The 11347-nt window shown below is 37.1% G+C and overlaps 1 protein-coding gene and 1 pseudogene across 1 annotated transcript; both read right to left on the bottom strand.

Annotated features, from left to right (window-relative positions):
- Positions 1 to 8613: 8613 nt before the first annotated feature.
- Positions 8614 to 9699, bottom strand: LOC136970728 (uncharacterized). The gene has a single exon (XM_067265186.1). It carries the CDS (start codon positions 9697 to 9699, stop codon positions 8614 to 8616), a length of 1086 nt encoding a protein of 361 aa, XP_067121287.1.
- A 1132-nt stretch (positions 9700 to 10831) lies between these two features.
- LOC136970731 (U2 spliceosomal RNA) lies at positions 10832 to 11009 on the bottom strand (annotated as a pseudogene).
- Between the last annotated feature and the right edge of the window lie 338 nt (positions 11010 to 11347).

The raw sequence follows: 11347 nt of genomic DNA, 5'->3' as shown, positions 1-11347 counted from the left end.
TATTTGTCTATTGATCTCTTCAATTTTTTGCCCTTCTGTCAAATCTTTCCTTCTTTCAATGTTCTGTATGTGTCTTTTTATCATTCTATCCTTACTAGTTCCTTCCCTACTGACTTTTCTTTTACCTTTTCTATCAATATTTTGTTCTTGAATTTTCGCAACTTCTATTGTAGGTTGTTTTATTATGTGTTTAACGGTTTTTCTCCCTCTCTCCTCCTTACTGTTTTCTATTTGATCTTTCTCACTATTGTCTTGTTTTGTTTCTATTGTTTGCCTATCATTTTCTGTTTCCTCATTCCCATTTTCTTCTATATCTATTTCTTTGTCTTTGTCTTTTTTTCATTTATCTACGCTCCTCTCTCTTCTTCTCTCTAAGCTCTGTTTTCGCGGCCCTTTTTTGCAAATATCAGCGAATGTCTGTTTTGGGCATTCTCCCTTTCCGTGCACCTGCCCACAGCTGTAGCAAGCAGGGCAATCTTTTATGAGGTGTTGTATGCTTTTGCATCTATAGCATTTTTTGATGGGGCAGTCCTTGATCTCATGTTCAGGGTCTCCGCACCTAAAGCATTCTTTCCTTACCCCTACATATACAAGTTGAATTTTTTTTCCGTATACCTCTAGATAGCTAGGAATTTTTTTCCGCGTCACTATGGGGATCCTATAACTGCCTGTCTTTACGTTTGTTTCCGGTATATAAAGTGGATGGATGTTAATAACTCTACCGTATTTCCCTAATGTATCGCGTAGTAGGCTTTCATCTACCTCATAAGGTACGAGTCTAGCTGTGACAGATATTAACTCTGTCTCTAAACTTTCTATAGTGTAGTTCTTATTTCCTACTTGTATGTCCCTTCCTATCAGGTTTTCTTTGTCCTGTACTGTTTCCAGGCCAAATTTCGATGATTCCTTTTGGATGGTAACATACTTGTCTCACAGCACCCGGTTTTCTTAATCGGCTTTCACACATTTTTATGAGTTCGTTTGCATCGAGTCTTTCTTTGCTGGCAATCCTAACAGATTTGATTGTCGCATATTTTCGGATTTTTTCAGCTTCTTCGTCATTCACCTGGTCTTCGGCTTCCGCTCTAGTCACTGCACTTTCTAACGCACCTGTTAAATTGTTCAACTCTTCTTGGTTGAATTCGGCGAGACTTTTGCCTACCTCAGCCATATCCTGTTGGCTGTTGGCACTTGTTGTTGATTCATCCATCATCACTTAATCCACAGTGAAAGTTTTCACTGACGCACACACAAGGTAATCCAATTGGTAATCCGCTTGGCACAGTAAAATCCAGAAGGTAATCCGTAAGGCACTGTTTTATCCACCACCAGTACGCAGTCTCGACCCGGCCAAGATCAAATGGAGTATAGACAAGAAATAAGAAAAGTGAGTACAAAGGGGAAGAAGAAATCTGGTGGAGTCTGACCTCCACCAGGAAAGAGTGGGGATGGCCTGTAGGCCGATCCCCACAAGACGGGAAAGAGATTGCTATCAGGTCAGAGAATACACGCTGTGTTTCAAGCGTGCAGGCCAACCGTCTAGCGAAAAAAGAAGAGTATAGGAAAGTGAAAATAGTAACTAGACTAAGTACTTACCAGGGTAGCGAACAGATACTGCGTTATATTAAAGTTTGATGGGGACTTAAGTTTCCGCTCAGTACCGAGTGCAGAGCCCCCCGAGGGAGGAGTGTAAACGATACCCGCAGTTCCAAAAACATGCCGTATTGCTGCCGGCAAAAGCCCAAGCACGGCGGGTCGCTACCCCATGGCCTCGACCAAACGGCAGGTCACTGTTCCCCTATTAGCTGCCGGCAAAGGCCCCAGCCCAGGGAAGCAAACAGATACTTTTATTTTAAAGTTTGAAAACAAAAAATACATAATTAACTACATTTTTCAGACCAAACTCTTGTGGTTAGAGAACAAAAAAGAGTCCCATTTAATCATCAAATATCATGAAATTTACATGCAGATTCCCGACAACAAGAATTGTTGATTAATCGGAAAATTACATTAATTGATCCCGACAAGGAACAGATTTTTATACAAAACACTGGCTTTTTCAATTGTACATTGGATTTTGAATCTTCAAAACGTATGAACAGCTCGTTCAAACAGTCACTAAGGTATCTAAATACACACTAAAGGGGACATAGATTGTTGCATTTTTCCAGACCAGGCTTTTGTGGTTGGAGAACATATAAGAACATTAAACCTTCAAAGGAAATAAATTATGTACAATCCTGACCAACGGAAACATTGTTTGGCAGGAGAATGACATTGAAAAACCCAACAAAGGGAGAACAGGAGTTTCCTACGACAACAGGACTAACATGGTTTTAGACCCGTTACAATAATTACAGAAATTCGACCTAAACTCTCTGGTCGAATAAAACACAAATGTTTACATAATTTGTTTACAAGAGTTGTTAGTTGCAAAGACAACCCGACCATTCAAAAAATACATAACTGACCAGTTATATGTCAGGGTTACCAAAGAACATTTAAAGTGTACATACTTTTACACTTTTAATAGTCAAACGCATACAATGAATGTGAGTATTATTACTTATTAAATAGTTAAATTAAACATATAAAATTGTCATTTTCAATTTTACAGGAGATTTGCGTTCAAAGGAAAGAAAGTTTCCAAACAAAATTGAGCAATTAAAAGTGGGTTTACATATAGTGGAGCATTGATTAGTTAACTTCACCAATCGTCTCTAAATAAAACAGTACAGTCGTTAACTCTAATTATATTTTGAGCACTACCATAGTATTTGTCTATTTCATTCTGCGTCATTGTTTTATAGTCACTCAAAATCTTATATGTCGCCTCTTGTTTAATTTTCTTTACAATCAAAGATGCAGTACACCATTTCCAGTCGAATACCAAAGAACAGCGGACCTTCCACAACATTCTTTTTGTCAAAGCAACCATCCAATTTAAAAAATAGACATTCTGGGCTGGTACACAGTAATTAGTTTGATACTTTACAATGTCCCATGTGATGGTTGTTCTCCATATTTTCGCTATCCAGCCCCAAGCAGATTTTGCTATCGCACATTCGTAAAAGGCGTGGATAATCGATTCTGACCGACTACAACGAGGACAATTTGCATTACGTCGTCTATGATACATTCTTAAGTATTCTCTTGTAATTACAATGTTGTTCAAAATCCTCCACGATATTTCAATCCATTCTGCCGGTAAATTATGTATATTACGCCATATCTCTTTCCAATTTATGTTACTATTCATCATGTTGTCGTTAGTGTGTTGCTTATTTATTACTTTATAGATATTTCTGGGCCTGATTATATCAGTGCTACTTACAATCTTCTGGTTGTCATTAATGAGTTCAGTTATTATTTTTCTCCAATTTCTGTAATTATGTCTATTACTTATCAGGAATGGGAATCTTTCCTGCGAATTTGTAAATTTCATAGCTATTGGTCCTAAAATGTAGCGAATAATATAGTACACTGGGTGATTATTATCCTTGATGTTGTTTATGATCACAGAGACCTGTAGGGCTCTCTTGAAGTTTTTGATGTTCCACACTCTCCAACCACCCCAATCAATATCGTTCTTCATTATCTTACGGCTTAATGGTTCGAATTTCTTGTTCCAGATATATAGATATATCATTGAGTCAAGTTGTTTTGTGTCTGCCGAGCTTAGATTTGTTAAATACAGCGTGTAAATAATTCGAGAAACTAATACTTTATTTGCAATTGTGACTCTTTCCGGTAAATATAACCAGTTTTGATGCCATTCTTTTATACTTTCGTTAATTTTGCTTTTCATTTCTTTCAAATTGTTTTCGTTGGCATGCTGACCAAACCAAGCCCTCAGGATTTTTAAATCTCGAGCCTGTTCGAAAGTCCCTATGTCTCCTTCTATCTTGCCAACTACATTTAAAATTTTACTTTTATTTGTATTCACTTGCATGCCGGTTAGCCGGCTAAAGTTGGTAATTTGTCTTAATATCTTTTCTAAGCTAAATTTGTTTAAAACAAAGATGTTAATGTCATTTGCGTGTGCGATGAATTTAATACGCTCTTTTAGACCTGGTACATGAATCGCATCTATTAGATTATCCTCCTGAATATTGCATAGTAATACGTTGATATAGATCGTGAATAATAACATGGACGAAGGGCATCCTTGCCTTACGCCACTTCTACAATCAATGTTGTTTGATGTCTTTCCGTTTAATGAAACGAACGTATTTGGGGACTTATACAGCCGTTTAACAATTTCTATCTTTTGGCTGTTTAGTCCGTATTTATCCAGAAAACGCCATAGAATACCTCTATTTACATTATCAAAGGCTTTTCGTATGTCAATCGAAAGGATTGAGAGTGGGCTTTTCCAGTCAGTATATAGATCTTGAATCAACTTCATACAAAACAAGTTATCTTGGATCGATCAACCCTTAATACCACCACTCTGTGTTCTGACAATACTGTCTTTGAAGATCTGTTCTAGTCTCTTTGAAACAATTAAACTGTAGATCTTATAATCTAAGTTCAAAAGAGTTACTGGCCTAAAGTCCTCTACACTTTTGTCTACCCCATCCTTTTTATTTAGTAGAATCATTCTTCCGAAACTAAAGGAGTTACTAAAATCTTTAAGATTATATAATTTGTAAAGTATTTCACTAAAATCCTCTTTAAAGAATTTAAACAGCTCCGCACTTAATCTATCCCTTCCTGGTGCCTTCCTTATATGTAACTCTGATCGCATTTTGGATTTCTTCTTTTGTAAATTCTCTATTTAGGCTATTTTCCCTTTTGTCCTTAGCTGGAACTATATTTTTACTGACAACCTCCCACATAGTCATCTGAATTTAGTTCATCAAACAGATATATTATAAAATTCGTGGAATTTTTCCAGGATCTGGTCAGTCTCATTTATACTTCTACCATTATCACTTATTTTATTAATTTCTAGGCTCTCGCTTAACTTTACTTTTTTCGTAAATAGTTCTTTTTCTGCTTGTCGTTTTATATTGTATTTCCTCATTTTATAATTGACGTAATTCTCTTTATTTTTGTTTTCTATCTCCCTACTAATTTCTTTTTCCAAACGGTTAATTTCAGTTTGGTTGTTCTATTAATATGTTTTTAGTCAATTCTCTCTGTAATTTCTTCAGTTTGTTAAACCTTTCCTTTTTTATTCTTTTCCACGTTTTCTCTAAGACATTTTGGAATTTCGTTTTTATATTTTCCCACTTCTCCCAATCAATTCCCTCCTTATTTATATCTAAAATGTTTTTAATTTCTCTTTTAAAACTATTATCATCTATAATTTCTTTAGTTATCTTAATCTTATTTTCATTGGACAATTTTTCGCCTAGATTCAAAGTCAGATCAACCATATCGTGATCTGATATTTTTCTCCCTTCATGTGTTAGTTCATAGTGACTGACTCTAATAATCTTATTTATTGTGTTAGAAACGTATATCCGATCCAATCGTTCACGAATTCCTCTACCCTCCCAGGTAAAACCCGGGTGGGATGGATAAAAAGAACGATAAGTATCGATTAAATCAAAGTCTTCAATGATTTTCTGTAATTTTTTCCTCGAACTATCATCGTGTAATTCAATGTTCTTATCTAAAGCTGATAATACATTATTGAAATCTCCCATCAGTATTAGTTCTCTCCCGCCCATTAAAAAACTGGTTAAAACTGTAAAAAAATCGTTTCTATCAGCGGCTCTAACAGGAGCATAAATACAGCCAATTCTTATCTGGTGATTTCCAATATTTATATCAACTGTAAGTAATCTACCGACACTATCCGTTTTAAAATCTTGAACTTTAATAGTCTTTTTTATCAAGAGTAAAATACCCGTGCTGTTTCTTGTAGCGAACGAACTATAAATATTGTAAAATGTGTATATCTTCCTTAATTTCCTTAGTTCTATAAAATCCTCAATATTTGTGTGCTGAATACCAATAACATCAATTTTATTTGTTAACACTAAATTCAAAATCTCTAACTGTTTTGTTATACCCTTAAAACCAGAAATGTTAATAGATCTCACGTTTATCGTTTTATCCATTGTCCTTTCTCGATATGTGTTTTCTAGCACGTTTCTTCAACATTACGTCATTTATCTTTGCAATATCTAATAAACTTAACGATAATGATCTCTCTAATTTTTTGTATGTCTCTGGTTCTGTTTTATTTTCTGTACTCTCTATCGTTTTCTTAGTGGAACCGTCACTGTCCTCTTTTCTTTTCCGTTTTTTGTCATCTATCCTCTCTGTCTCCTCATCACTCACTACCTCAACTTGACTCTGCTTAACCTGGGTCTACTTAACCGTTTTTACAACTTTGTCTTCATTTATCTCCATTCTATCGTTTTGTCGTTTTTTTCTTTCCAGACTTAACTCCCTTTTCCTCTCCATGCTTTTATTACGTGGCCCCCTTTTACAAATTTCGGCGAACGTGGGCTTAGGGCACTCGCTATCCTTATCATGAACCTTTTTTACAACTGTAACGGACGTTACAGTCTTTTCTTAAGTGTAGGGGGCTTTTGCACGTATAGCATAACTTAACATTACAATTAGCTATCTCGTGATCTCTTGCTCCGCATCTTTTACACTCTTTTTGTTGCCCTACATACGTAAGTTTAATCTTACGGCCTAATATTTCTAAGAAATTCGGTATGTACTTTCTAGTAATCATTACTACTCTATACGTTCCGGTTTTTACTTTTGTTCCCGGATATACAAACGCATCTAGTTTAACGATTTTTCCAAAGTCTGACAAAGTTTCTCTAATCAATTCTACATCAACCTCACTAGGTGCTAAACGAACCGTCACTACTACAATTTCCGTTTTTAAACTTTCTATAACATATTCAAAATTTCCTACCTTTACTTCGCAGCCGATCATTTTCAGTTTGTCTTCTACAGATTTAAATCCGATCTCTACTACTCCTCTTGGATGGTAGCACACCTGTTTTATTCTCTCCGTCTGTCCAAATTTTTCCTCCAAAACCTTTATCAGTTCCATTGTTTCAATTCGCTCCTTCGTCACAATTCGCACAGATTTTATTTCCTTGTATCGTTTCATCCGTTCTTGTCTTTTTCTCTCTACTTCTTTCTCCGTTTCCGGTTCCATCATTGTAGTGGGTGCATTCGCCGAACTTTCAGAAGATGTGTAGGCAGGGCCATTTCGAACAACCTCGTCACCAGGGGTATCCACAACACCAGTCTCTCCCAGAGACACTCATACTGCCGAAGCATAGCTCGTCGATGGGAGAACACCTCCTGTCCGACTACCAGCGGCCGAAGTAGCATTTGCCGATGGGCGGGGAGAGCTTATCCGGCGACCAGGAGCTGGAGGTTGGCTTATCGACAGGCGAGGGGAGCCCGTCCGACGGCCAGAAGACAGAGGCCGACTCGCCAACAGGATGGAACTGTCTGTCTGGCGGTCCATTGCCGTCCCAGACGGCAGGTGCAGTTATTAGTCAGTAAAAGTTCACAAATACAAAAACTCACCACCAGGCTAGTACTTGTAACCGGTAGGTATAACAGTCCAAAATGCTGTAGTACTCCAATAACTCCAAGCACGATCACAGGCACAGAATAAAGACCAAAGCTGTCAAACACTGTAAAATAAGGGCAAAATTAGTAACTAAGCCAAGATATAACAGGTACCGTGGTGTCAAAGTTTGGAATGGAACACACCCCTATGGGAAAGGGGTAGCGGTGTTCCATAAAACCACAAGATCCCTACACCTGGGTCACAATACCGGCCCACAGTGACCGAATAAGTTCACCATACTTGGTGCTAAGGGAAAATATGGTCAATCGTCGAAAAACGAAAAACTTAACAAATGTATAAATCCTCAAACTTCAACCACAGCAGGTTAGCACAACACAACATAACAACACCTAAGGTAAGTATAATCAAAACTCAAGATTAGCCAAAAAGGAGCCAACAACAAACCAACCGAAAAACAACAAAAGGTAAGTCACAACAACGAAATGTTAAATTTTCACATCCACTAAACATCAAGGTAAGTACCAATTAGTTTTAGACATAATAATCCAAAAAGAACTCAAAACATCAGAAATACAATAAAATGCTGTTAATACTAATCCCCCGTCATACCGCAAAAATACAGGTATGCAAGTCGAAATAAAGCAAAGATGTTAAAAACAGCAAAAAAACCCTAAAAATCTAGGCATAAAGCAAAAACCTTAAAAACTCTAAAACAGCAAACACCTTAATAACACTGTTAATAATTAACTCAGAAAACAGGTCAAAAAACATAACGTCAGCAAGCATAAACACTGTCAGTCTCCTTCCCCCCTGTCCTGCTGTTAAAACCACCAGCAGGCAGGCAGGGGTCAGGGCACAGGCAGCTAAAAGCAGCAAAAAAAAAAAACACTTAAAACACCAAAAGAAGTAGAACCATAAAATTCCAAAAAATCTTAAAACAGAACATCAAACTATAACTCAAAAAACACTTGAACAACACTCAATTAAAATTTAAGAGACTATTGTTCTTCTGTTACTATCGCTCCATTCAAAACTTTATACACAAATAGACTTTTATCACAGCCCTTGAATCTTCTTATAAATTCCTACTTCATGTCTTTTTGAGCTGTTGGATATGGGTGATATATTATCGCCCCCCACAGTTTAAAATCCGTCTCCAACCAACCTTCTTTTTTGAGTTCTTCTTTGAGTTCTTCTTTAGTCTTTTTATAATTTTTCCCATTCCACTTTACCTCAAATATCTCAGGCACTTCATGAGTATCATCAACATAACCCTTTTCACACAATAACTTATTTCTATATTTAATCTGGGTTCTTGTTTTTACACCCTCCTTTCCTTTAACCTCTTTCTCCTGTATTTTACTATTATCTAGGTTCTTTTCACTCTCTATCTCTTTTTCCTGCTCAATACTTTTCTCTAACTCTTCATAAACTTCTTGTAACTCTTTAACAATTTTATCTTTGGGACTTTCTTGTCTAGACATATTTCCTCCTTCAATCACATCCTCTTGTTCTATACTTATTTCCATTTCCTTATCTACTACCTCCATTTCTTTACTTTTATCTTTTTCATTATTTTTCGGGCATTCAGGTCTTCTATGACCTACTAATTCACAAATATAGCATTTTACATTGGGACAATCCCTCACTCTATGGTCAACGGAAAGACAAACAGAACACATCCATTTGACTCCAGGGTATTCAACCCTTATTCTTCTATCTTTAATGTCAATAAAGTTCGGAACGGGCTTCTGCATTTTGATTGTAATGAATCTTTTCCCTGTCAAAATTTTCTTATTAGGCTTATAATACTCTTTTTCAATACGTATAATTTTCCCATAATCATCTAATTTCTGTTCAATATCTTCTCTAGTTATCATGTAAGGCACATGCAATAATTGCATCTTCTTAATATCGCCTCTAACTGATCTTATATCCAAAAATTTCTCTTTCCATACCCATTTTAACTCCAAAATTTTCATCTTAGTACATTCATTACGTGCGGTTATAATACATATCCTATCTGATATTTCATCAACCTGTACAAGAGTATCAGTATCCTCTAATATTGACATCATATATTCTATCCAATCCTTCCACATCATATTATCCTGAGCTATTACTTTCAGTTCTAACTCTTCAAAGTTAACTATTTCTTTTTTTTCCTCCATCTTATTTTAACTAACAACACTTAATAAAGAAAATTTTATCTTACAGTCTGTCAAAGTCCAAATCCGAGTCCAGAGTCCAAATCCAGTTTCAAAGTCCCAAGTCCAGGTAAGTAGAAGTCCAAAATCAGGTAAGTCCAGTCACCAAGAAGTTCCAGCACCAAAAGGGAAGACACCAGCCAAGAAACCAAAGTCCAAATCCAATCCAGGCATCCAACGGCAGGAACAACGGCCGAAGTCGATGGTCAGTCGAGGAGGCACCAATATGAGGTCAGGAACAGCAGCAAGCAAGGCAAACGTGTAGCACCTACAGCAGGAACAGCAGGAGCACCAAATCCAACAAGGTCCAACAGCATCCAACTTCCTGGATCACGTCGTCTTCTCAGTATGGGCTTACAGGATGATAGTCGACTTACTATCTGAAGAGCTTATCTGACGTAATAAGTCTTGATCTGGCCATAAGGCCGAGAAGCGATAAAAAACAGATCAAAAGTGCCGACGCGCCAAGTGTGGAGACGTCTTTTTCATTTCCTATGTCCTCCTTGCTGACGTCATTTTGTACGGAACAGTTTTTGCGCAGAAATTCAGGCAAGGAGGAGAATGGTGAGATGATAAAAGCTTCAGAAAGTAACTGGATAGCGCATTTAAAAGTGTAGATAGGTGCCAAATAATCCTTTCGACCTATCAGTAGCCAGAGGGAGGAAAACGCCCCCGGTATTCGTCCCAGTACGTAATCGTGGTACTGATGCAAGTCCGAGTATATAATTGTTTCCCCCTTCCGAAAAAGTTTCAAGCGTGTGTATCTATTGTACGAAAACAGCCGATTCCGTTTTCGATTTTTTGCATATCGAAAATTTCGAAAAAATTGGTTTTTTCGAATTTTTTGGGAAATAATTTTTTTGCTTGCTCGTTGTTTAATGTTTATTTGTTAATCGATGCACAGTGACTACTTGCCGCCATGTAGTATTAATTGTTCGATTCTGCCACATCAAATAAAATACAGGGAGTGTAAAAATATTTGTAATAAAATTATTTCAACTCTGTTCTTATCAGCTTGAGAAACATTACGTTGAGAAATAATTCTTTCTCTTCTTAATTTGTGTCTGTTTCTAATTTTGGTTATTTATTTCCCCCAAAGGGGTGGGCTATCCCGAGATGTAGTGCAATACTCGGGCAACCCGTGGCCGGGAGGGAGCAAGCCCCCGTTCCCCACCTGTTTCCAAAAATCAGATGATATTTGGAAGGCCCCCGATGGGGGCCCTATCAGATATCAAGCTGATAAAAACAGATTTAAAAACTTTTATTAAAATTATTATACTATTTTACAAGAGCAAGGTATGTTGTAGAACAAAAATGAGAACAAGTCAACACTGGAGTTGACGAAAAAGTTGCGACCATGGGCGTAGTGCCATGGTCGCGACTTTTTCGTCAACTCCAGCTAAACTAATTACACAAAGTAGACAAAAGTGGAAAAAACGCGATTTGACAAGGGCTCCAAGCCTGCTACAGACCGCGTAACAATATGTACAGTGGCGCGTGACCATGGGCACAGTGCCTGCCAAAAGTTTATAGATTACAGAGTAGGTATTAATTTTGAGTTTCTTGTCGTGGGTGTGTGGTTGGGCCTGGTCTTGGTTGGGAGTAGAAGTTG

This window comes from Centruroides vittatus, unplaced genomic scaffold (assembly GCF_030686945.1).
Source record: "Centruroides vittatus isolate TY-2023 unplaced genomic scaffold, ASM3068694v2 contig_2133, whole genome shotgun sequence".
Lineage (NCBI taxonomy): Eukaryota > Metazoa > Arthropoda > Arachnida > Scorpiones > Buthidae > Centruroides > Centruroides vittatus.
This window is presented reverse-complemented; position numbering and strand designations above follow the sequence as displayed.